Source organism: Filicampus tigris, chromosome 6 (assembly GCF_054856515.1).
Source record: "Filicampus tigris isolate MCC_2025a chromosome 6, RoL_Ftig_1.0, whole genome shotgun sequence".
In the NCBI taxonomy this organism is placed as follows: Eukaryota; Metazoa; Chordata; class Actinopteri; order Syngnathiformes; family Syngnathidae; genus Filicampus; species Filicampus tigris.
This window is the reverse complement of record NC_141222.1, coordinates 19,671,050-19,698,875: the sequence shown is the minus strand read 5'-3', so window position 1 is coordinate 19,698,875 and position 27,826 is coordinate 19,671,050. Positions and strand designations below refer to the sequence as shown.

General features: G+C 41.5%; 1 protein-coding gene across 1 annotated transcript; it reads left to right on the top strand.

Moving 5' to 3' along the window:
• The first annotated feature begins 121 nt into the window (after positions 1-121).
• LOC147146145 (zinc finger protein GLIS2-like) lies at positions 122-26,274 on the top strand. Its single transcript, XM_086033303.1, has 7 exons — positions 122-450; positions 21,618-21,806; positions 22,736-22,938; positions 23,989-24,174; positions 24,368-24,501; positions 24,628-24,746; positions 25,641-26,274. The coding sequence occupies exons 2-7, from the start codon at positions 21,641-21,643 to the stop codon at positions 26,264-26,266; spliced, it is 1,434 nt and encodes a 477-aa protein (XP_085889429.1). The 5' UTR covers positions 122-450; positions 21,618-21,640; the 3' UTR covers positions 26,267-26,274.
• The last annotated feature ends 1,552 nt before the right edge of the window (positions 26,275-27,826 follow it).

Here is a 27,826-nt window from a genome sequence, read left to right as displayed (position 1 = left end):
TGGACAGATGTTTTGACATGCCCCCCTCCCCTCCACTTTACTCGCCCAACCCCAGGTCTCCACCCAGGAAGCCTCTTCTTCCCTCATCACCGCCCCCCTGGATCCTCAGTTGACCAGCGTCGCAAGTGAGCGTCGCTCCTGCGCCCGGCAAATCTTCGTTTTACCTCCTCTCCCTCATCGCGTTTCTCGACTTTCTGCTCCACGACAAGGTTTTCTCGAGTGAAAACTACTTGCGCACCCTAAACAAGCCCGCACGGCTAAAGGACCCCCCCCCCCTTGACACAAGCCAAGAAGCAGTCGATGATGTTGCGAGAAATGTGGAAACTGCGTGTTTGATTTTGTTGTCATTTGTGCCTTCGCTCTGTTTTGCTATTTTTTTTTTGGAGGGGAAGGCTGGGAATCATCTTGAGACGAGAGGAGGCTGTCTGCTAGATAGAAGACATTTGAGAGGTAAATAGCTCACTCACACGCTACACTAAGCGGCTTCTTCTGTTTTTAAAAAGCTTCCAAACGCCCAGACTAGACTCACGACGTTGATGTGAAATGATAAAATACCGTACATCTTAGTTTTCTGTCTTTATTTCTGTAGTTTAGTGCGTGGTTTCTGGAATCACTGCAGCTCGAAATAATTGTATTTGCATGTAATGGTCACTAATGCTGCTTCATAACATGAGCGCATCTATTCATTTATTCACATGTTAATTTGTACCCAAAACCACTCCCGAGGCTTTAAAAAAAACATTTCACCACGTTTAGCACTTATTTTGAACATATTATTGGCTTTTTGGGGGGTATTTTTCCCGCACAATTAAAATAAAATATAATATATGAAAACATCTGCAGAAGAATGTATTTCATTACCTGTAACTATTATTTCTGAAATATTATTGACTTTTTCGAAGTATTCAATAAACATTTTATTTTTGTCATTTTATATACATTAAAAACATATAACAATGTAATAATAATTTTAAGATTAAAAGAAATCTAAATAAAACCTGAAAACCCTTTATTGATTATTTCCCTTCCTATAATGCTTACTGACTTTTGGAAATTGTGATTTTATTGTTATTATTTCCAATTTTACCTAAAAATATAAAATTGTATTTTCTTAATTTCCCCACCTTTAACTGTTATTTTGGACATGTTATTTACTTTTTAAAATAACCATTTTTTACACGTTAAAATATATATATTACATATTTCCTAAAAGAAAAAAAAATCTATTAAAATAATTCTTTATGATATCATCTCTTATTTCAATTATTTGTATAATTATTCAAAATAAGTTACTTTTGATATTTTAAATATATTATTGTCAAAATATTACATTACATATTAAAAGTACAAAATTGTTAAAAGAATGAAAACAAAAATGTACATTATGAAGAAATATTTGTGAAAATATGTTTTAGAAAAATAAACTTTTTTTTAGAATAATAAGAATTTTACACTCATGGTAGTACGCTGGATTTTTTAGAATAAAATGATATCATGCTATTGTAATGGAATAGTAAATGTGACAATTTTAGAGACATGTACAATGATGAGCAACAGCGCGGCGGACTAGTGGTTAATGCATCTGCCTCACAGTTCTGAGGTTTGGAGTCTGGACTTCCTGTGTGGAGTTTGCACATTCTCCCTGTGTTTGTGTGGGTTTCCAGTGGGTACTCTGGCTTTCTCCCACATTCCCAAAACATGTTGAATTCACAGAATGATTCTAAATTGCTCATAGCAATTAATGTGTGTTTGGAAGTGGGTGTAATGTTGTAAAATCGCTGATAAACCGCCAATAAGCGTTTTCCACGAAACCTAAGTATGTGGGGGTGCACTGTATTGGATTTGATTCATGATGATGGACTGCAATCTGATGCGACCGAAGAGAACTGCTCAGCTATGAGAAGTCCAACTACATCCTTGCTGTGGCACAACCCTATCCGGGTATCATTGTTCTGACGGCACTGGAATAGAAACAGGAGTTCTGAATTGTTCTGACGGCACTGGAATGGAAACAGGAGTTCAGAACATTCAGCAAGCCACCCCTCCATCTTTCATCTAGCTGTCCTGATGAAAACCCCTATAACGCCACCGCCCGCCCGCAGAGTGGAAATTACACCTACCTCCACCCTGAATTCCCGCAAGTTCTCCAGTCCCCAACCTTGACTCGCCGCTTCCCCTCAAAGACGACTCACTCGGGTTTCAAGACCCGCCAGGGCCCCAAGAGGCGGGGCTGTTTCATCCTGACTGTCCTTGCCAGATTTTTCTTCGCCGTGATGGTGACGATGGCGCTGGTTTCGTAGTGTAATGTGAGGCTTTCTATGCTGTTGACGGCTGCAGGTTGCAGTTTGTTGCATCATACTGTGGACTCGAAAAGGTCAGACACGAGTCTTTTTCCTGTTCTTGGGTGCGTCTTGCATAAAAGCCCCTTTCCACCCACACTGTCTGCTGCAGGGTGGGTGGATGGGGGGGTGGAGGGCTTAGGAGCTGCTCACAAACACAGTTAGGTCCACAAATATTTGGACAATGGCAGTGATGCCTTTATATAGCACTATACAGGATTTGAATTTCCCCCCTGTAATGCAAAACAGGACATGCCTGTGACTCGTTTTCATTAAAATACACCAGGGATCAACAATTACAAAACACTTTGCACCATATTTTTTAGTCTCGCTGAAATCAGCTCATTTGTCTTACGAATGCGAGCCAGCCCTCATTCTGCCCCACAAACTGTGGGACCAATGGCAAATAAGGATTTTGTTACCATGACGACTTGAGGTGAAGTTAGAGGTGACTGGACTCTGTTTTCCCTCGAGGAGGCAGCACTTCAGTTGTTGATTAATTAATGTGTGGATCAGTGTATGTGGCGCATGCTGTGGATATATGCAAATCAAATACCTCCCTGCAAATAAGTTCACAGAGCAATTGAGTAAATGCCGCTTAGTGGAAGCTAATGCTGTTAGCTAATGCTAATCTGTGCTGTCCAATAAAACTCAGTTCAGTTCTTCTTACATTTTGGCTTTGATGTTGTGTTTCACACACAATTTCTGGGAGAATCTCAGGTTTAAGAGGATGATTATATAGTCGCCCTTAGGTTTTGGGGAGATGGTGAGCCAGGCGCTTTAGGCCTTAATGGGTTAAAGAATATTCAATGATTTTTTGCACTTTGCACCCACTTACATTCACAAAGGCATCTCTTGATTAAGGAGCATGACAATGACAACATTATCCAGACTATCCTAGACTTACAGTACTTTGGTGTCGCTACTTATAAACATCCCAACTCCTCTTTTAGCTCATCAGTACGGAACTAATATTAAAGGATCTACCCAGAGGATGAAGAGTATGAGCTCTCAATCCGTTACTTAATGGGTTAAAGCATCACAACACAGAGCTAATTAGCACTACCATGAAGCTAGCAGGTTCAGTTATTAGGCAAACAAGGTGTAATTCTCTTTGTTTTGTTTAGTTTGACAGTAAATTACAACTGGGAGTGGCATTAAACACCATGAAGTCTCTTTTTTGATGGATTAATCACTATTTACCAAACAGTTGCTGTTTGTAAAATGTGTCGAATTCACTGCCACATACAGTGCTCATATGACAAGTCTGTGCTCCCAAGGCTAAGCAAAAAAAAAAAAATCTGTCAAACAACGGCTGGTATCTTCAAATATTAGTACATTGAGTCACTCATATATCAAGGCACCACATTATTTTGAAGTGAAGGCCCTTTATCCAGTTGTCCTCAATGGCCATCCAGTCCTTTACTGTTGAGCTCACCCGCTTTCCTATGATTTGCAAAATGTTGTTTTTCTATTACATTTAGCCGGTCAGATCCCTGATATTGGACCTGAATGAGAGCCTGTCTCTGTTCTATTTCTCTCAAGTGGTATTTAATGAGGGTTGAGGTGAAGTTCTTGCACATCATACTCACCCAAGCATGCCTTCATGGACGTTGCGTTGTGCACTGGGAACTGTAAAAGGTCTCCCTCTAACTGCTCACATAAAGTTGAAAGTGTACAATTGCCCGATATGTCTTACTAAGATGAAGAAGTTAAGGGAGCACATTATGGAAATAGGCTTCAATACAAATAGTTGTGGCTCTGAAGATCCTACCTACCCATCAAAGTGTGAAATTAAACAGATGAGTACAGTAGCCTACATTTTTTGTGAGCTGTCTATTTCTGTAAATGTGTCCCACTGTTAGTTATATAACAGCATTTGTGTTTATATTTAGTGATGTATCCGTGCCCCACATACACACAATATAGTGTATGAAGTGTGCCCTCCATGAGTTTAAAATTCTTTCACTGTCTTAACGGGAGCCCACTTGTTTTTCCCACACTCCTGGCTCTGCTTTGCAGACAATTGCCAGCGAGACCCAACCCGCTGTTGCGCATACACTTGCCAGCCAGTTGAAGGAAGGCAACCTGTGAAGCCTCTCTAGTAGCAAAGCTCAGGTTATCCTCTGATCATCGTGGTAGCGGAAAGGAAGGCCATCTGGTGTGAAAACTGCCAACCATATCATGAGAGTGGCTTGATGTGCATAGCAACCCCCTAACAAGGGAAAGTTGATTCTTCTTCTTAGAAAATGGTGGTCATAAGATAAGTAACATTAACTTTACAAGCGAAGCTTTATACGAAGCTAGAATCTCCCTTTGAGAACTGAGCTAAGAAGCAACACTAGAGATGCGATTGTAGCTTTGGGTGGGTTTGTTCTAACTGTGATGTCAACCATTAAAGTGTTAAGTAAATTCATACTCTCTAAAAACAGTTGGGTCAGAAATAATCCAAAATGGGTAAAAAAAAGGGACTGACCCAACTTTTTGGATGAATTCTTATTTATTCAACCCAAAAAGTTGGATCAAATTAATAAGCCAAAAAGTTGGGTCAGTCACTTTTTGACCCATTTAGGGGTTATTTTTGACCCAACTGTTTTTAGAATGTATGAATTCACTTTACACTTCAATGGGCCACATAACAGTTAGCACAAAACCACACAAAGCTACAATCGCACTTTGAGAACTAAATTAAGAAGCAACACTAAGTAATGGATGTAACCCACACCCAAGGGACCGACCCAACTTTTTAGGTTATTTACTTCACGCTGTAATCAGTTGCATGCTTTGGGCTTATGGGTTTGGGTTATTCATTCAAGCCAAAAAGTTGGGTCAAATGAATAACCCAAAAAGTAGGGTCATTCTCTTTTTCACCTAATTTGGATTACTTTTGACCCAACTGTCCTTTAAGTGCAAGAAGTAAACAAAAACAATCAAAAGTTGAATTTCAGTTTAAATACAGGAGGAGGAGATTGCAGTGATGTTGCCCTCCCAACTCCTTCCTCCTCCTCAACTCCCCTCACTGTGTTGCTGGCTGTTGACTATCACTGGCCCGCTGTTTGCACATGATAAGTTCAGTGGGTTCAGAGCAGCCATAAAAGCACCGCTTGCCCCAGCAGCAGGGGCAGGAGTGAGCTGGTCCTCCATGGGAGGGGAGAAGGGTGGGAGGCGGTGGAGCACTAGAGCGGGCCTCCCCTGGTTCTCCTCCACATGCAACGCTAGTCCTCGTGCTTTTGCTTGGCTCCCTGCTTGGCTGCGGTATTGTTTCTGGGTGCAGCCCTGCACCAGACATTCATTTTTCTCCTCTTAGTATGCGACCACAAACCAACCGCTGGCTCCCTGCATCCATTCATCCCAGGAATGTCTTATTCACCTCGTCTCCCCGTCTCCTGACTGAAAGCTTGCATGCGCCGCGGTGCCAACATCTGCAAATAAGCAGACACATGTGCTCACATGCTTTTCAGGCGCGCATAGCTGTGCCATCATGCTTGCACAATTCGGCAAACACACACACGCACGTGCGCACACAAAGCGCGACCACCTGTGAGGGTCCTCACACACATAAAATTACACATATGCACACACAACCATAACCCTCCTTTTCTTCTCCCCTCTTTTCCATTATCCTCATGAGAGTGCAGAGCCGGGGTCTTCTCTTCCAAACCAAACATAGAGAAAATTCCACAAACCCCACCCGACACAACCCCCACCACCCTCCTTCGACCTCCCCTCCATCACTCTCATTCTCTCCCCCTCCCGTCCCCTCGCTGCCTGCCTGTTGCTTTCTTCCAGGGCTGCGTTTGAGGAAATAGGAAAAAAAAAATTGGTCTCCTCAAGGAGGACCTGTCAAAGCGAGTGAGTGGAACGTGAGAAAGAAAATAAAATGGTCTTGATGGTAAACAAGGATGAAATGTCACACCAGATGGATCAGAGCGGGACCACAGCCTTGTTGCTCATACCATTTTTTTCATTCTGCATTTTTATGGCATCTGTGATGATGTTGACGCTTCAGTTTGGTGTCTGCCTCCCACCCAGATGTGTCTTCTACTACTACATCATCATCACAGAGCTTTGGCACTGAAAAAAAACAAGTATTTTTCCTGTTTCAGTTTTCATGTTTGTGACTGTAGGGACTAGTTTTGTGAAGAAGGGCCAAGACATGTATTTTAGTTTGTGTAGAAGAGCTGAACAATTATCAAATTCAAATTGATATCGCAATGTGGTAGAATGCAATTTTCAAATCGTAAAGGCTGCAATTTTGTACTATAAAAACCTGCTTTGTTTCGGCTGTTCGGTAAGCTTTTTGTTATATATGTGTATATATTTTTTTTTCAACCTTTGCTGAAATGAGCCTGTTTTATGCGCGGTCCTATCTCAATTAAATAAGCTACTGCACATTCGCACCTCCTCTATTGCGGTGTGTGCCAAGGCAAAAGTATTTTTTAAAAATAATATGTCCTCTTTAAGGTATTGCCATCCTTATGCCCCCTATGTTTCTGGCTATTGTCAACTTCACGAATTTCAAGTGCTCTAATAGACTAAATAACAGCAACGGAAGACAGCCAGCAGAAGGTATAACAGAGTATCACAACAACATAAAGTAGCTCTATGGGATACAAAATTCCTGAATGTATGATTAAGGTCTTATGGACCAACAAAATTTTACCCAACAATGTCAGTTAAGGAATCTGTGAATGAAACCGAACAACTTGTTTCTCATTTCTTGTGAAGAGGAGTGGTAGTAGTTAATTACATCGCTATATTATTCTCAGTTTGATGAGTGATGTAATCTGTAAATATTTTTCGATTGTTAAATGTCTCTATTTTTTCTTGGTATTTAAAATTTTTTGGAAGTAAATCAGGGCCAAAAGTTCACTTGCAAAAGAATAGCGAGGCGTGTCAATTTATTGTTCTGCTCTTTCTGATACTGTATTATACAGTCATGCAGAAACAAACGAAAAAGAATAAACTCCTACTTGTTCTACAGTACTACTACTCAGTAAGTTGATGTAATAGTAGTATTTTATTTATAGAAGATAAAGGGTATATGCCTAGGAATCTTGTTATATTATCTGGATAAACGTGTTGTTCCACGATTTGTACGATGTTGCACGATATTTCTCTTTGTTTTATGTTTAGTTTGACAGTAAACTTCAAGTGAGAGTGGCATTAAACAGTTAAAAGCCTCTCTTTTGGAGTTGGGGCTTGCAAGTCAAAGCAAACAATCAGCGGAATGATGACTCGTATCTTGAAAAACTCTGGGTCACTCGTATGTCAAGGCACGGCTGTATGCCAATAAATGTATCAACTTTACCTGGTGAAAACATTTTCCCCTTCATTGTTTGCTTTAAGTGTCCGCTTCCTCTTCTCTTAACTCTCCTTCAGTTCTCTGTTATTACAGACTGAAATTAGTCTGCCGTTTTCCTCGTTATGCGGAACCCACCTTGACCTTCATCCACCAAGCATTTTCATCATAGGAATATAAAAAGTGGTTTGGGCTTTGAGACCTGATTGAAGCCATTAAAGCTGGTTTTACACTGCATGGTTCAAGTGACTCAATTCCATTTTTTTGCTCTCAAGGGGCACAGTTGGGATATGTGTCATGGCAGCATAATGAGAAAAAAAATGTATGGAATCAAGCCTCTTCCAAATGTGTATTAAAATCTGATGTATCAGTTATACTATAGCCTTTGTCAGCCCAAACAACAAAAATAAACATTAAAAACGACAACTGTAAATCTAAATTTAACTAACAATGAAAGCACAGATAATTAAACGTTATGTAAATATGATACATTAGATGTGTCTCCATCATTAAATAAGTAATATAAAAGCTCGGGACAGAGCACTGATGCGAATAGCAAAAAAGAGAAAGTAATTGACACCCCCCCTACAATAAAACCCATAAATGAATAGTTTGAAATGAAAATACACCACAAACTGTAACCCAAAGTACTTTACAATAATTTCAACCTCATCTTACATTACCCTTGAAAATAAATGCCATTCAGCAGTGCAAAAACATGAATATCCACTAACAACCCAAACTAAACTTAATAAACCATAATATGCAGAAAAACTGAAAATAGGTTACACTGGAAAAAATCTTGAATAATGAATAGCGAACCACAAATAGGCAAGTATTGGCAAGTTTCCCTAATTTAAATCAATGGTGGGAAAAGTCAACAAAGGCCAACTAAATTTCATGTAGAGTTTAATACGTGTATATTCGCGAGGTTCGGGATGGAGCCTGGTTGTGAATTGCGAAAATCTGTGAATAATGGACACAGTCCTAAAAAGATTTTGTAATTGCCTATAGATGTCACAAGATGGCGAAAATCATTTAGAACGGGGACTAGTGTTCCGTTTGCCTTGATTTACTGCATTGTGTGATCTGAAAAAACAGACGGCCCGGACAAAAAACAAGCAGCAAAGCTTGAACACCATGCACCTAGCACATACGCAGTCATGAGCACAGGTTGCATAAACAAATGTATTCAGTAGGTAAATTATTCACCACAAACAAAACACCTTCACATGAGGCTCATCAATAGTATTAGCTGCTAGCCTAAATAACATGCTAATTACAGTAAATGCTAAATGGGCTGTCACTTATATAGCGCTTTTCTAAACTCTGTCCTAAATGTTAAGGAAAAAAGGCAAATTGTGACAGGACATACGCCCACCCCTATCGCGGATTCCGTTTTTTTTTTTGTACAGTTATAACTCAATTTTGTCCTTTATTTTGTCCTTTATTTTTATTTTGTCCTTTATTTCATTTTTGGCCACCAGGTAGCAGGACACAATAATATGTAAATTTGAAAGAATAACACAAAACCGTCAGTGTTTCAAAATCAGCCACATTTTTGCTGACAAGAGTTGGGAGGGAATATTGAATGTTTGCTATCCTCTATCGTCCTGCATTTTATGCCTACAGAAAGCAACGGCTGTAAGTTTGTTATGTAATGTACATTTTTAGACATGATTGTTTATGTGTTGTAGTGAGAAGATAAATTTGTTGGTTTGGGAAAAATGATTAATTAAAAACAGACAATATTTTAGTCTGGTCCATTGTTCTTCTTGCTCTCTCTCAATATATCAAAAGTTGTTGAAAGTGTTTGTATTATTTAAAGTTGTGACCTTAAGAAAGTGCCATCATACAGTAAGTGTTATAAAAACATGCCTAGGGATTATTTAAATTGGGTCTACAATGTTTTTATTCCGTTTGAATTTTTATGGTGAATAACGGAGGATGGGTTCCAAAGAATTAAGCCAGAGAATCTTCAAATTTGCCAAACCACAACTTCACTGTATTGTTGACTGATCTGTTGTCACTACTTACTGTAAACACATTCGTATATGATATGTGTCACACGAAATGTATAATGAAAGAGATAAAAAATGGGAAGGATAAGATAGCCTTCCTTAGTCCCACAATGGGGAAATTTGCAACAAGCATTAAATCAGAATTGGGAATCCACATCTGCAATGTACATGAATCCATTTTATAAGAAATTATTAATGCCCTGCTAACTGCTGTCTGTTCATATTAAAACGTGTGATTTGTCGAATCTTCTCGCTTTGTTAGGCGGTTATTTGATGGAGGCATTTTGCTTGTTTCTCTCTTTGATTCCCCGCAGGATAAAAAGACCTAGAGCCGACACTACAGCTGGGATTGGTTATTATTTACTGGCATGTACTCTCGGAGTGGAAACAAATTGGGTGAATCTGCTCGGCTCTCAGGAATGTGAGGCGCTGCAGTGTCTTTTTTTTTTTTTTTTTTTTGAGTCCGTACGACAAAAGAACTAAACAAAAAAGGTGGAAAGCAAGCGAGATCGTTTTCTGCTGCTCAGACCGCTCTTGACCTCCTCTGCCTCCCCTGCATCAAGCTTTTTTCTCTCTACCTTCGACACTTCTTTATCCTCCTCTCCATCTTTAGTCTTTCCGCTCGCTCCTCCAAAGGCAGCGGGGATGAAAGGATAGAGGGAAGTCGGGGAGTGAGGGGTGGGTGTTTGGAGGGGATCTGTTGCTCTGCTGCTGATGAGGAATTACAGGGAGGGAAAGCAGAGAGGGGAGAACGTTCTCTGTGTGTTGACCTTGTCTCGCTGCCAAGTGGCGGGATGGTGGCGGTGCGCAGGGGGATGGCGAGTGGAGGTTAAAAGCATGGGGGGCGGGAGGGGGTGGAGAACAGAGGACGCTCGAAAGTGGAAGGGCAGAAAACAAGTGTTAATTCGAAAATCGAATGTGGTTAAATTGGAGTGAAAACAAGACTCAACAAAGGCGAGACTTGTGTCCACCAAGCAAAAGTATAGCTTGGTACAAAACACAGTTTTAGGGCACGTAATAAGGATGGGCATTTGACTACATTTCCTTGATTGACAATGAGAATTTTATTAATGAATTTACTTATTTATTTATTTTTTGCACAACACAATCATCTCTCACTCTATAATCGGGCAGCTTCAATGCATTGACAGATTATTTTTTTTTTTTTAATATATATCACAGGATTTTGCGATGATTATTTTTCCACACGGATTGTTACTACAGAGTCATGTAGCAATAAGTGCGAGCCGGGAGGAAAGAGTACGTCAATGACAGAGAATTTCCACAGTTTGGGATCATTTCCCACTGAATAAAAGAAAATTAAGTGAAATGTGCCTACTGCAAAGTACAATAGCATGTCTATGGTAAAATATTCCTAACTAAATTTCTTTGTAGCCTACCTTCGCCTGTTATAATAAATTGTAAACTATAACAGGTGCAGAGCTGGGCACTTGACCCTTTTTTGCCGACCCTCCAACCATATTCATAAACATTGTCGGACCCCGCCCTGATTGACGGACAAGGACACCGCATTTATTAGGGTTTCCTCCATTGTCTTTATACCGATGTAAATAATTCTTCAAAAATCACACTAAATCACTCCACCAGATCCTTTCCTATTGGAGGCACGTCACGGTGATGCCGCTCTTGAATAGAACATTTTTCAATTCGAGGCGCCTTGCCAATGCCGTTACGATACCGATACGTTTAGGACAAATATAAAGTAAATCTAAATCCAAACCAATTTTGAATAAAAAAACTCATTGGTTTTCCCGCAAAAGGCACCGCTGGAGTTTGAACAGTTGATGAAGACAAATCCAAAGGGGAGAGTGAGGCAGACCACTCCATGTTGACACCGTGATCCGGTTTCAGGTCATGTCAGTTGTGCCACACACTGTACCACTACAGCAGCAAGACTCAATCCATCCAAAATGTCGCCAAATACTTTATAAATCTTTGACACAGTTTTGCAATTTATATAGTTATGATGTGTATCAGTTACCCATTCCTTCTCCAGTAGTCAAATAAACAATCCATAATCCCATGGTAGTGGTAGTGTGGCTCCAGGGCTATATCTAAAGCCAATTTGAACTAAGGTCCTGACCCATAATTACAGATGAGTTTTAATGTTTTTTTCCCTTGCGACTTTAAGAGATGAAATCAAATTCTATTTGTTAAAAAAAAATCATTGAAGGAATGTATGACTTCTTTCTTCCTCATTGAGCTGTTCCACAAAACCACCATTTATAATGCTTTGCTTTTTCTGTGGACCTGACTAATCGAGGAAATGTGTTTTGCCTCAGCACGGTTCATGCAGAGTACTGCAATGACAGGGTCAAAGTGTCACAGTATTCAGCGGGAATAGAGGAATGCAGGTAGTTTAGGAGGAAACCAAAAGCCTATAGACACATTAAAGACTCCAAAAATACATTTACATTTTCACCAAGATGCGATTCCAAGAGTGGTGCTCAACTGCCTGCTGCTCAGGCCCAAATTAGGCGGTAACTATGATTGCTATGACAACTTTCAATGAAAAGCCTCTTAGAAAACAACGACAAAGATCAACCATAAAGACTGCGCAAAATCCAAATTAAAATCTTCAGACAAAAGACTTCAGTCTACAGAGGACGTGAAGACTGATTAAATAAGAATTCCTGCCCTTCGTTAAACATCCTGAAAACTGGTATTAGTTCCATAAAATTGTATTAATTCATGAGACTAAGACTATACAGTGGAACGTCAAATTAACTGACCCAGAACACAAGGACTCCAGATTTAATGGACAGAAAATCATGTCCAGTCCTCTCAAAATGCCTCTTTGTTTTACTAGCTGTCAAAGTCTGTTAGTTTCAGAATTGGCCGCAGTTGGCCACAGTGCCAGTAAACGGTGCTGTGGTGCAATCAACAGACAGCGATGGGTCTAGGTGTTGTAGTTTCAGATTGGGCCGCTGTCGTTACATACCTGTGCCATCGTGGCGGCCATGTTGGCGGGGGCATCTGTGCAGTCAGATGCAATGTAAAGCATGACATGAGCTTAGCATCGTCATAGGCGATCGGCTCAAAAGGAGCGTGTTGTAGCTACCGATTTTCAAGTTTTTAAAAATATTTAGTCACAACAGTTTTGTGCTGTATTGGGGCTTTTAGGCCACCAAAAACTACAAAGCAATAATTTTGTAACGTATTGCTTGCTTTTAAAGCGGAAGGCAACCCAAACATATTTTTTAAGAATATATTCTATGCAGGCCCACTAGCAAACACAGCATTCTGATTAATACTGTGTTTCTGGAAGATAAGTTAAGCATCAAAATCCACCCGTTTTTAGCCATCTCTGGGGGAGGCCATTTTGTCTCTTCTACAATCGTCTCTAACGGACGACACGTTACCATAATTAGTCTGTTAAATCAAGGTTCCACTGTATTAGCAATGGAGCTGTATCTTTAACCAATCTGATTTGAAATTAGCTACTTGGAACAGGAGTTCTCATAGGTAACCTCCTTAAAATACAACACTTCACGCTTGCTGTTGTACGTGCTGTTGTTTGGTATCACCTCAATGCAGCTAGTCCCAAAATTAGTGAAACGATATGCGCTTTCCAAAAAACATCATCATCTCCCTTTTTGGGGAATGGTTGCACCCACCCCTCCTTCACTGAAACCCCCCACCCAAAGCGATGAAGGCCCCGACTGGAGCTCATTGCAGGCTGCTTCGCCAAAGTTGCATCACTCTCCGCCTTCAGGATGTAACACGTAGCAATCCATTGGGAATTCTGAAGCCTCTTTTTAAAAATAATTTTCACTATCTGCTTTATTGTGAAGTGAGTTGAGCTCACTGCCACCATACTGTGCTTGCAAGTCAATTAACCCCCGCCCCGCACCCCCTACCCGACCCCCCCCCCCCAAAAAAAAACAACGGCTGGTATTTCGAAAAACTAGCAAGTTGGATCACCTGTACCTCAAGGTATAATATATTGTAAAAAATAGAATAAAATAAAAATGTGAAAATGTGATTTCAGCAATGTAGCTGCGATTTCCACCATCAACAAGTACTGTAGATACTGCACATGACAAAAACTGCAATGTAGTACAGCCGTGGTGGGTGAACCGCAATACATCTGTTTGTTGGATTATGCACAAAGTACACATACGTACATTTTGAACAAAACCTTGTAGGTTGCTAGTGTGGCACATGTGCCAAGCAAGCGGTTATTATGTTTTGGTAAGGATCTGAATATAGCTCTGAATACAACTGTATTCCAACACTATCAATACAGTCCACTTGCGTTGGGGTCATGTGAAGGGACAGTAGTGGCCAATCAGGTGAAGAAGGTACATCCGCAAAGAAAATGCTGTTCCATTCCAGCCTTGTAGGTGGCAGTAACCTCAAACAAGGATGTAGTGCATTACTGCCCCCGGTTGGCCCCAATGCAAGCAGTCTGTTTCTGCAAAAAATTACAACTACATTCTGGGATCTTAATCTTCATGTATTTGCAAACAAATTGAATCATTAAATGCTTGACCCATGGTTTGCGGTTATCAGGTACTTTTCGTTTATACGACTGCTACTGGAATTACAACAGCGGTATTTGTGGACCTGTAGACCTTATACAGTTTAAGTATACAGTAGAGCATTCGTGTATCATTAGGACTATGTCTACAAAGCATTATAGATCAGTTTTATAAATAGTGCATGTTTACATTGTCAAAAAATTGTGAAGGGTGCAGGTACGGTACATTCATTGGGAGTTTAAAATTTGTTCCCATGCAATGATGTCATACCATTGACACAGCTATTGTCATCCTGCGTTGGAAGTGCATGCACACACATGCACACGCAAACACCCCCATCCTCTACCCTCCGACACACACCCACCCACCCACACCCACACACAAACAGAGAGATTGGGCTTTACCATTCCAAATTGTACCATCCACATCTGTTGTTGTTGCTGTGGTCGGGGGAAACACTGAATTCTCTATGTTTTAAGCTTTCATCCAAGTCCTTGAAATCCCTTTCTCTATGACTAACTCCACCATCTTCTTGTTTTTTTGTTTTTTTTGACTCAAACACAGACGCATGCACACACATGCACACCCACGCACACACACACAGACGCACACCCACACACACCCCCACACGCACACACCCCCACACACACACACACACACACACACACACACACACACACACACATGACCCAAGCTGATGTGAGCACCGGTTACAGTTTTAGTCAGTGCTAGATGTTTTCCCAGGGACAGAGCACAGTCTCAAAAACAAGCCTCCTGTCATCTTCAATTGAGTTTTGCAAAACCAGGCAGGGATCCTCTTTTGGAAATTATTTTTTAAAGAGGTCTAATTCCAATATAGATGTATAGCATGAAGTCCGCTGATAGTGTAGTGGTACACACGCCTGAGTTGTGTGCGGGCAGCGTGGGATCGATTCCCGCTCAGTGACAGTGTCTATGTGTGCCCTGCGACTGGCTGGCGACCAGTTCGGGGTGTAGTCTGCCTTCGCCCATTGACGGCTGGGATAGGCTCCAGCAACTCCCCGCGACCCTGTATAGGATAAGCGGTTTGGAAGATGACATGACATGTATAGCATGAGTTTAAATGAAAAATAAAGATAGCTGACAGTGGCGTGCAAAGACGGGGGTCCGACAGGCAGGGGCCCCGGGCATTCAACTTGGGGGGGAGGGACATCGCTGACGATCATTGATGAAGGTCCATCAAATGATAAAGAAAATCATATGGCAGCAATACATCGAAATTAAGTTTCAAAATCTTCTTCAAACTATGCAACCCCAATCCCCTAGCCCCACACTCCCACTGATGAAAAAAATGCTATAGGGTATCCGATCTCTATTTACGAAGGGTGCATACGGCGTAACCGATGGCGCCAATATATAGACTTCAAAATTCCAAAATCTATTTAAGACCTGTGCCATAAGGACTAAGAGTCTGGTCAATCAAGGCGGCGACCCCCCACAAAATTAAGAGCCGACATCCTTCCCTCATTTGAGTGATGGAGCGTCTTTTTTGACTCCTCCCTTCCACCTCGACAAAAACAACAAAGTCAAAGGAAGTTGAAAATTAAAAATAAGGGAAAAGAAAATGTTGTCGAGGCGGACAGAAAGAGAGTAGGCGAGGTATGCTCTGCTGGAGGACTGAGAGAGGAAAACCACAGGAAGAAGTGAGATGGAGGGAAGTAGAGAGAGAGAGAGAGAGAGAGAGAGAGAGAGAGAGAGAGAGAGAGAGAGAGAGAGAGAGAGAGAGAGAGAGAGATAGAGATAGAGAGAGAGAGAGAGAGAGAGAGAGAGTAAATAGAGGGCGAGGAAGAGGCCACATCAGGGCGCCATGGAAGGTTTCCTTTATGTGTATATGTATGTATGTAGCACGGACAAACACACACACTCCACAGAGGGGCAGGGGTGGCATCTGTACTAAAGGAGAACTACAGATGACTGAATAGCTTTACTGCTTTACTTAGAGGGGAAGTCAACCCAAACATATTTTTTTCAAGAATATGTTCTATGCAGGCCCACTAGTTGAAACAAGGCATTCTGATAAATATTGCATTTGTGGAATAAAAGTTAATCCACCCGTTATTAGCCATCTGTGGGGGCGGCCATTTTGTCACTTCTATCGACTGAAAATAACATCACGGTTGCTCAGGTAACAACCAATCACAGCTGAAATGTTTTTTGAAGCTGAGCCGTGATTGGTCGTTACCTGAGCCTTGAGCATTCGTGATGTCATTTTCAGTCGACAGAAGTGACAAAATGGCCGCTCCCTGAGATGGCTAAAAATGGCACATACCATTGTAAAGAAAATGTTCGACTTGACTACCCTTTAAAGACACCACCACAACCGAGGAGAAACAACCAATCAGAGACAGAAGGCATGAGTGCCAAGGCACACGGATAGCTTGCACAACCCTGCAGCCTGGCGCTGACCTGCTAGCTTTGGCTTTAGGAGTTGCTGAAACTATTGCGGAAATTCCACTAGTTAGTGAAAAATTTGTGAAGTGAAACTACATGCAAATCTTGCTAGCAGTATTAAAACCCTAAACCCCCTAAGTATTTCTACTTTGTTACTTCCCACCACTAGCAGAAGGGTCATCCAGTCTTTGCATGTGTGTATGTACAGTATATGTACGTAATGTGTGGACTCATAGGCGTGCCTCAGTGTAATTGTATGCATGTGCAGTGTTTGTGTGTGTGTGTGTGTGCGTGCGCGTACGTTAACTAACCCCGAATGAAAAGTCCCTGGTCTCCGACATGTGTTTAGAATCTCCACCATACAGTATGTATGTGCGTGAGCGGGTGTTTTTGTAGGCAGGCGAGGGATCCATAAGAGGGTCTGGGCATACTGCCACAAACATAAGGTCATTGAGGGAAAAGTGGTGAAGGAGCTGCAGGAGGTTGCATGCTGGTAGTGGTGTTACGCCAGTGTAGGGGGGGGCTCATGTGGGGTTACGAGTCTGCCGCTGTGATTTCAGGCCCTCAGTGTGCGTGCCTGCGTACATATGGTCTCGCATGTGCGTGCTTCCACAATAACTCCAAATAGCAGTGTATGTGTGCGCATGAGAGAGACAGAGAGAGAGAGACGAGACGAGACAGAAGTCAGTGAGTTTACAGTGGAATGTGAAACCAGTGTGGCCATGTGGACGGCCGTCAGACTGACTTCACTGCGGTTTAGCCTCTGCCTCGCATAATGCTGAGGGATCCCGCCTGTGATGGCGGGAAGGATTATTTGTAGCGATACCAAGTTTGGAGGGGAAAGAGAGTCCAAACAGGAAAATGTCCACCCACATCTAGAGATAGATTAGTTGCTAGATAGGCAGATAGATGCATAGATTGAAGGATACAGTGGTGGAATACTGGTCAACCTGCCAAAGGTAATAACGGAAATAGAAATAATCACTTTAATAGATTATTCAATACATATCTCCACACATGGGGTGTGATAGGATCCAAGAATGGCTCATTTTAAAGTGGAACGATTAGATCTAGTACGATTCAGTGGGATTACAATTTGATTGAATATGTTACGGCTTAATTCAAGAGCATATGATGCAATACGTTTCTAGTTGTCATTTGAAAATTTCAGGAAGATATCCCACCCAGCACCAGATGTTTTCTGGACGTTGGATTTTGGGCTAAATCTAGTCGGTCTGTCTTAGACTTGATTTAGCCCAGAAATAGTCGTTGAAAATTGTGCTGTGTTTGGGTCATCCAAATGTGTCCAAATTTAGTCCAAAAATAGTCGTTTAAAACTGGGTTGTGTTTAGCCCATCCAATGTGGTCCAAATTTAGTCCAAAAATAGTAGTTGAAAACTTGGTTGTGTTATAGCCCGTCCAATGTGGTTCAAATTTAATCCAAAAATAGTTGTTAATAACTGTGTTCAAGGTGGTCCAAATTTAGCCCAAAAATAGTCGTTTGAATTTGGGTTGTGTTTAGCCGTCTTTGTTGTTGTATTATTGTAATTAATGTAAAGTTCTTTGTTACAGTTTCAGCTGCTGTGAAATGTGCTATATAAATAAAGTTGTATTGCTTTTAAGAATAAGAATAAGAATAAGAATGCCTTTATTGATCCCACAGTGGGGAAATTTTCATTGTTACAGTAGCAAAGATATAGGTCACACAGGGGCGGCGGCATAATGTGGCCATTAATGTATAACATTGACGGCAAACATTTAGAATCAAACCTATGTAGATATACGCAGTAACATGTGTATATACACACGTGTATACACACCAACCTACATCTACATAAAAAATATGAGGAACACTCATTTCGGCCTGTACATAGTACAGAGGAAAAAATACTCTAAGTGACAGTGCTGCAGTGCTGTAGTGAAATGTAAGGAACAGCATTGGATAAAAATAAAACTAGACTAACAGTAGTGGGGAATATTGAGTATTGCACGGTATTACAGTAGTGGGGAATATTGGGTATTGCACGATACGAGCTCAGGTGCAGGACTGCACAATTGCACTAATGACCGCCAGTTTGTAGAGACTACAGCTGTATTAGCTGTATTGCTGCATGATGCTAACAAACTATCGCCTCGAAAATGTAATTTTTCTTTGCTATGGTAATTGGCATTTATTAAAGATATTTAAAATACATGTCACTCCCGTGCACCACTTTGAATGGGGATGGACTTCCTGGCTGGCAGCCAATCAGAGTGATTGTCACTGACACACTTTGCAGACTGACGTTGGTGTTTTATTCATTCAATTCATATCTAAAAAGTACCATGACACAAAATATATGAATTTGCCACAATTCTAAACACATGCATTATACTTTATGAAACCATGAGTGAGCACCTCACAACAAACAATGACCTCCCTGCCATGTTAACATATGCATATCACCGAGTAGGTCAAGATTGGCTGCTTTATGACCATGTCACACGCATGAGGGCCGATTAGTCGGCCGGACTAAAATCCACTGCTGCCCTTACTTAATCGAGCACCTTTTTTTTCCCCAAATATGTCCGGTCCGGTCCGGAGCTGGGGCGGATGACCTCTGCTCACTGTGCGGCCAAATTTAGAGGAGAGTCACTGTCACAAAGACAAACTTTTACGTAGTTTTACTTTAAAAAGTTGCTTGACTGCTCATTGGACAAATCCAAAATAATTTGCACACTTTGCACAGCCAAATTCAAATACCATATTAGTTGTACATCTTTGGTGCATCGTTCAACTGTTGTATTTTACAGGAAAAGAACTGTATTCAATGATCAAAAAAATCTATTAGAACAGTTCTTGAATTGGAATATACTTTTATTTTTTTCCAAATTAATTCCAAGATTTTACTTAAGTAAATATCGCTTCCAAACTTCGTAAAAAATTGTAGTTGAAAAATGTGATTAATCGCGATCAATTAGGGGAAATTTGCGATTAATCTAGTAAAAAGTTTAATCGCTTGACAACACAATATATAATGTATATATATTCTTTAATTAAGAAAAACGTAATTAAGGCTGTCTTTTCTTAAGGAAAATGTCACAATATTACTAGAAAAAGTTTGAATATTATTATAAGATTAAAGTCATATTTTTTTAAAGCAGAGGTCAACCCCAAACTTTTCTTTTTACAAGAAAATGTTCTATGCAGCCCCAGTAGTCGAAACATGGCATTCTGGTTAATATTTCATTTGTGGAATATGAGTTAAGCAGCGAAATCCACCCCTTTTCAGTCATCTTAGGGGGCGGCCATTTTGTCACTTGCTGTCGACTGAAAATGACATCACATTTGCTAAGGGATCAGATAACGACCAATCATGGCTCAGTTTCAGAAAAAAGGTAAACCCTGATTAGTCGTTACCTGAGTCCTGAGCAACTGTGATGTCATTTTCAATCTACAGAAGTGACAAAATGGCCACACCTCTGAGATGGCTAAACATGGTTGGGTTTTGCTGCTTAACTCATATTCCAGAAATGCAGTATTAAAAACTTAAGTTGTCTTATTAACAAAGAATATATATTTTTATAATTACTTGATAAATTGATGCAATTAGTTGCCTTACATTTTCTAAGTAGATTGAGCTCCACATTTTTTTCAGTCTACTGTCAGTATTTTGGAATAAGTATCACATAAATTGACTCATAAAGCCAAAGAAAAAGTGGAAACACTGCTAAGGCCCACCACTGTTTTTGTTGTGACGAGTCCACTGGCTTTATAGCTTGTCCTCCTTCGCAGGAACCATCAAAACACATACACCAGAGTTGTGAACACTCTGTTTACAGCCTGTATATGCTTCATTTCTGGACCAAATGTGTAAATAAAGCGTGTGTTGTCCCAACTATGCGTGCAGCTGTTGCGCATTTCCTCACACGTTCCGTTTCGTTCATCTCCTGCAGATTACCCCCACCCCCTGGAGTGTCCCGTGAAGCGCATAACTGCCTTTTGAGTCACTCGGCCCCAACGAGAATTCCTGCGCTTGAGTCACGGAGCTGCTTTTTCGCTCTTACTCTTCCAGAGTATCACATGACCTAGGATGGAAAACTACCATTTAGTAGCCTTAGTCAGTCCCAGCAGCACAGGAATGGTTAGAACGCACTTAGAACGCTGTGATGATTTGCAGTACCTCCAAAATACCTAACAGGGTGTAACGAAAACCGAATCAGAAAATCGGTTTGGATGTAAAAGATGCGAGTGCATTGGGACGCGAACAATTGAGTCGGTCTCATATAGCTTGAACCGGCCACAAACATCAAAAAGTTATAAATTTGTATACATCGGTTTGATTTTGCTGATGTATTGTTTCTTTGAATTTAATTGCCTTGAGTGTTTTGGCCTTTGGAGAGCTTTTATGTGTTGATAAGCTACAAATACACTTATCTCAAGTCTTTGAAGCATATGCCACATTTACAGTACTGCCAAGTTTATTCATACTGTAGAATGATTGTCTATTTTCCACAAGAAAATCACATCCTCTCAAACTAAGCCGTGCCTTATTGAATCGAATCCTACCGACTCTAAGCGAATCAAATTGTTCCACTTTAAACCGTCCTCTAAATGTATTGCACCCCATGTATCAAGATACATATATATATAAATATACATGTACACGCACTGTATAGTGTGTGAGTATATACAATACAATACAATTTTATTTATATAGCGCATTTCACACACACACTTTGTACCGATGTGGATGTAAAACGTCTACACGCCCTTGTTTAAATGCCAAGTTTTTATGATCCTCAAAATGAGACCAAGAAAATTTTGTTTAAATAACCTTCATAACCTCTACAACAACTAAAATAATGTGTTTGCACAAGTGTGCACACTCTCCTGTCACTGGGGCTGTTGCTGTGATCAGAATTAACCAGTCACATTCAAATGCATTTTAAGTGGGAGCCAACATGCACCTACTACCATTAAAGGTGCTTCTGTTCTTATAAAGTTCAGCTGTTCTAATATGCTTCTCTTCTTTCACAGCTGGGCTGCAGGCACTAAACACCATGTTGTGCTCGGACGAGCCGCTGGACCTGAAGCTTCCCTCAGGGCGGACGCATTGTCCCCTCCGACTGGGAAAGCGGAGCTCGTCATCCATCTGCGCACCGCTAGGCGTCCACCCACGACCGCGTCTGATTTACACCACCTTCCCGTCACCGCCTTCCTCCCCAGGTAAGCCAGAAGCGTCATGGGGGTCCTAAGCCAAAGTAGATTTTCGGGCCCTCTATTGTTGCCAATAATACCGATTTTTTTAAATCACTCATTGACCTCCTATAAAGTATGTGTCGTCCAGTTTATTATCTTTGGTTTCAATAATGTGTTGTGTAGCATTATTTTATTTGTTGTGTGTGTTTATGTATAGCCTCTGTTGACCATTAATTGCTCTTAGGGCCCCCTAGTGGTTGCTGGGCCCTAAACAGGTGCATATTGGCTTATACCTTGGGCCACTTCTGGTCAAGCGTTATTGTCCTCGTTGACGCGTGATGCCACGCTGCGCAAATTGGCAACATTACCCTCCTAATGCAATCACGTCATAAGTGGATTCTCTGTTCTTTGCCAGTAACCTAATCTGCTGGACTCGCTCAGTGGTCTCTCAGTGTGTTGTGTTCTCAAATAGAAATGCATTGTCCCTCCCAGCTACTCCCCCATAGGTTTGTAATTGTGAGTATGTATCATAAGATGAGCTGATGCTGACTAATATAAAGAAACCTCAGCAGAAATCACTAATGTGACAGCCTAAGCTTTGTCTTGGTAAATATGTACCCCACTAACCAAAATAGAGAAACAAACAGTAGGGAGCTACCAAAAGTGCTTACTCGTGAGTATTTGGGCCATACACACAGATATGCATGCACTCACACACACAAAATACAATAAAATAAATATCATTACAAAATGAAGTAAAATTAAAAGTAAAAAATCATGACGTTAATAGGATATAATCTTATTTGGGGAATTTGTATGGTGGCAAGGCACTTCGTAACCAGCAGCAGTTTGGTATAGTGAACAGTTCTTTAAAAAGAGGCCATGTAAATGTTTATGCTAAACCTAAACAGACATCCTCCTCCTCCTCCTGACTTTCAGTATGTCCCCCATTCTAGACTCCCAGTCCCCATGTCACGAGCGACCTGGATCCTGCTTCACTCCACCAGCCATGGACCTCAGCCTGTCGCCTTCCTCCAGACACGCCTCCTCCCTTTCCCCTTCTCCCTCGTCCCCCTCCACCTCATCCCCTCCCTCGCCTCTGGAGTCCCCCCACAGCAGCAGGAGCAGCGGCAGCCCTCGGCCACACCCTTTCGCACGGGTGAGTCCAGATTACTGCCTGAGTTGAAGTCACCACAAGTTGCCTTTGCGATGTTCCTATTTCATTAGAAATAGTGGAGATTTTCCCTTGAATTTGATTTTCATTGCATTAAACAGCATTCAAGTCCATTTGCTCAAATGTAGCGCCGCCGCTAATCGTCTCTAGGGAAGTGATTCTCTTCAGGTCCTATCGCGGTCGGTCGATGCAAAATCCTTCCAGGTAGAAGCAGAAGGCGAGGGGGGAGTGGCAGTAAAACAGGCCAAAAATCCAAAGGCCAGTGGGTGTGGGAGGGCAAGAGACTAGTTTTATATTAGGTGTGCTTTAACCTAATGCAAGAGGCTTAAGTCGAGATGTAACCATTTCTACAGAGGTAGGCCCTCTAATTTCCGTGGCTTTGGATAGTCGCCCAGCCTAGCTGCCAAGTCATGGGAGAAACGTGGTGTGGGGTCCATTTGCAGAGGTGGGCATTCCGTCAGACTGATGGACCAGTCTGTCAGTCCGTCATTGACAGAAGCATGTTTTGCTGACGAGTGACGAATAACAGGACACCTTTTAAAAAAGACGGATTGATGAATGACGGAAGTGGGTTTTCATCCATCAGTGCAATTGTCATCTGTCACTGGCGGACGCCCGTTTTTGTGACATTTTTTTTCTGACGGACCAACGGACTTCTGACGAACTTAATTTACGGACTGAATGACGATTACATTTCAATTTGTCACGAAAAATGACTGACGACTGAAGGACGTGTACCCAGGTTGCTGACGGATGATGGACCAGCAAAATTTTGTAAAATTCCCACCTTTAGCCATTTGTATACATGCTATTAACTCATTCACTGCCAATGACATTTTTATTTGCCTTTTCACAGTCGAGGCATTCAATCCCAGGAATTTATCTATATATTTTTTCCAATTTTTTTTTTTAAACGTTAGGGTTAAAGAGGGTCTAAAAATGTCTGGCAGTGAATTAGTTAAAAATAATCATATTGTCCATAAGATATCCATTTTAACCATTTTAATCAGTCATTGTTTTGTATGTACATCGCAGGAAGCACCACTTCATCGAAGGGTGGAGGGTGACGCGTCACCTCAGCGCTATCCGTTTTATTTGCCCATCACGAGCCCACCGGTGGGGTACAGCTTCCCGCCTTCACTTTACAGTGGTCAGACAAGGGACAAGCAAGTCTCACCTGAGCTCTCATTGGACGCTCAGCTCGAATGCCGATGGATGAAGGTAAATCTATTTTATAATCATGTAATCTATTTCGTAATTAAATATATGCAGAAAACAAAAGAAAAAGAAAGTTCAGAATTGCCTACTTTCACCATATAAACCCTAAATATACCCTAAGTTTTGGCCCCAGGCACTAGGCGAACATGTGATATTTGGAATCAATTGGATCTGACTCGATTTGTGTGTCCTGCAGTGCCACCTGCTGTTTGAGACATTGCAGGACTTGGTGGACCACATCAACGACGCCCACGTCAAACCCGAAAAGGATTCTGGGTACTGCTGCAAGTGGCAGGGCTGCGCTCGCAACGGACGGGGCTTCAATGCCAGGTGCACACGCCCCTTCTGTGTTCATTCAGTGTGTGTGCGTGTGCGTGTGTGTGTATGTCAACTCGCAGGTACACTATTCTGCCTCAAGACAAGTCACGTTAGGTTACATGTATTTTTTTGTTCCAGGTATAAAATGCTGATCCACATCCGCACACACACCAATGAGAAGCCACATCATTGTCCCACCTGCAGCAAGAGTTTCTCCCGTCTGGAGAACTTGAAGATCCACACCCGCTCACATACAGGTGAGCTCCGCAAGTAGTAAAAAGGCTAATCCAGCGCAAATCATAATGTAGCTATATTGTGAAATGCGCTACGCTATATATATATATATATATATATATATATATATATATATATATATATATATATATATATATATATATATATATATATATATATATATATATATATATATATATATATATATATACATATATATATATATACACACACATTTCAGAAAAAAATTCCACCTGTAGCTGTATCTAATTCTCAATTCAAATATATTACTGAATATACTATATAGTTAATTATTATAATCATTCTACAAACCTGATGTGCTAGTGAAAAGAAACAGGGCAGATTCAAAATCAGCACCAAAAAAAAAAAGAATATAGAAAAGTTTACTTGTATCTCTGATTTGAATTTTTTTTTTTTAATTTGATGAGCAGTGTAATTACGGTACCTCCATCGTACTGCCATTACACTGACGCATTTGGATGCTCTGCCATCATACATTTAGACTGACCATCCATGTTAATAAGTGTTGAAAGCGCACTACATATAACATGGAAAAAATGAAATGAAAAAATGAAATACAGTAGGAAATCAGATTATCACTTTCACACACAATTAGCACACAATCAACATGGCCGAGAAGTCATGGTCTATCAAGCCATTCACAGTCAGGGTTTTATGAAATAAATTGCATACATATACCAATCTTGCCCAACACACTCATAATACAATCAGGAACACATGTCAAACACAACGTTTAAAATTGTGGACAATTAAAAGATTGTTTTGCAAGAAAGAGGCTTACAGCCCACCTTTCGTCTGATTTGGGGGGAAAGGTGGGGTACACTCTGCAGTGGTGTGTCCACAATCTCATTTTTTTCATATTCTCCACTGTCCAGGAGAGAAACCCTACATCTGCCCGTATGAGGGCTGCAGCAAGCGTTACTCCAACTCCAGCGACCGCTTCAAGCACACCCGCACGCACTATGTGGACAAGCCCTACTGCTGCAAGATGGCCGGCTGCCTGAAGCGCTACACAGACCCCAGCTCGCTACGCAAGCACATCAAAGCCCACGGGCACTTCGTTAGCCAGGAGCACGGTGCCTCCCCAAAGTCGGGTCCTCTTGGCAACCAGGGGACGGCTGACCTCCCCTTGGCAGGGGGGACTCGGCTCATCCACCCGGGGGCGGCCGCGGCCCTGCTGGGCGGTTTGGGGACGACGCTGCCCCTGTCGGCGCTGTGCCACCCCCATGCGCCGCTCTTCTCCGTGGGAGGAAGACGAGCCTTGGGCCCGCTCGGCCTGGCGGACTCGCCGCTTTTTCACTTCGGACTTTCGGCGGCGTCTGTGTTGGGGCTGAGCGCTCTGGGAAGGCTGCGCCGTGCCGAAGGCGACGAGGGAGGTGCTGAGCCCGAGGGGGAGGTTTTAAACCTGTCTGCGGAGGTGGCGCCCAGAAGAGGGGATCCCCTGTCCTGGGTGGTTGTCCCTCCGAGGGCACTCCTGCTCAAACCAGCTGTTGTCAGCTAGGATGGGCTCTCTCTGTTTAGGGGTAGGGGTGTACGGGTGAGGGGAGGCTTGGGGGGTGGGCTCACGTGTTATTTTTACATCACTGACTTTTCATGTTTATCCATTAGGGGGCAGGAATGGTATCTCCAAGAAGTTTAATATTTAGCCTATCAAATGACCCAAAATGTTTCACTTGTGTGTAACCAACAGGTATTATCCAGATTTGAAAATAATCATAAAAACAAGCTACGCAAGTGTCCCACCCAATGAGACACAATTGCATTGATAAAGTGGACCGTGATTATATGTGGCGGTTAAGAATCAAGCCATGAAGCGAATAGAGAAAATTCTCGAGTAATTGACACCCACCACAAAAAACGCTTGTAAGATGCCACAAAATGGTGGCAAAGCACTTTTGTCTATCAGACAATGCTATGGCCTGACTAAGCGAATAACAGAGGATAGGTTCCCCTCAGCCCCCACCGCCCCAAAAAACATCAGCAAATACCAAACCGCGAATATGCGTGGATTCACTTTAATAAAAACTTTAAGGGCAACACGAAGTGTCAGGCCCATTGAGACACAAATGCATTCGTACAGCAAGTGTATAGCTTAAGATATAAAGTGCTTAACAAATGAATTAGATCTCCGAGCATCATGGAGTGCTTTAATGTGGACTCTTTCGATTTCTGCAAGCGCTTGACTTGACCATTTTGAACAGGGATGAATCAAGCGCAAACACAATGCCTAAAATGTGTTATTTACTCACATCTGGATAAATAACTAATGATGTGCTTTTCTATTTTTTTTCCAAATTTTTAGACCCTCAAAATTCCTGCATAATAATAACTAAAGCTGAAAGCCATTTCCGTGCCATATCCTCAAAATGACAATCAAACTTTGACCTCATGCTCTGCCCACATTAGATAGCGTAATCAAAAATGCTGGGCAATTTCGTGCCGCCCATCTGTTGAGTGTATCTGCTTCTGATTGGTGCTGATTTGGGTTGAGTTGCCTTGCAGGTGTTTCGAATTTGCCAAAATGGCTGTTTCCAACCAATTCCAACCATTCTTACTTGATTTCAGACTCGGGTCCTTGAGACTTGTTTGTGCATCCAGTTGTGGTTGATAAGACATGTCCACCCAATTGGCTGCTGATCGATGAAACAGGTTTCAGGGGCTCGTTCATTCTAACTTTCCTGGCGGCATTGGGGACCCCTACAAATACATATATTTTCACTAAGATACAAATATTTGGAAAAACTGGTGAGTTTTCATGTACAGGTTTGTTGAGATCCTCCAAGAGGGCAATACATTGCTGTGATTTGTAAACACAACAATTTCAAAAGATTATCATTTAGGTTAAAGAACATCTACATACTGATGTGTTAACCTGATAGAAGCTTAGAAAATGAATGCTGGTATAATCATTTGTTAAGCACTGTAAACGTGTGTGAGGGACGTAAACAATCATTCCGGCGGAGAAATCAGCTGGTGTTCAAAATGTTTTTGTAATTATTATTTTGCACTTTTATCATAATTAACCCTCTGTAAAACAGAAATACAAACGGAGGATGGGAGC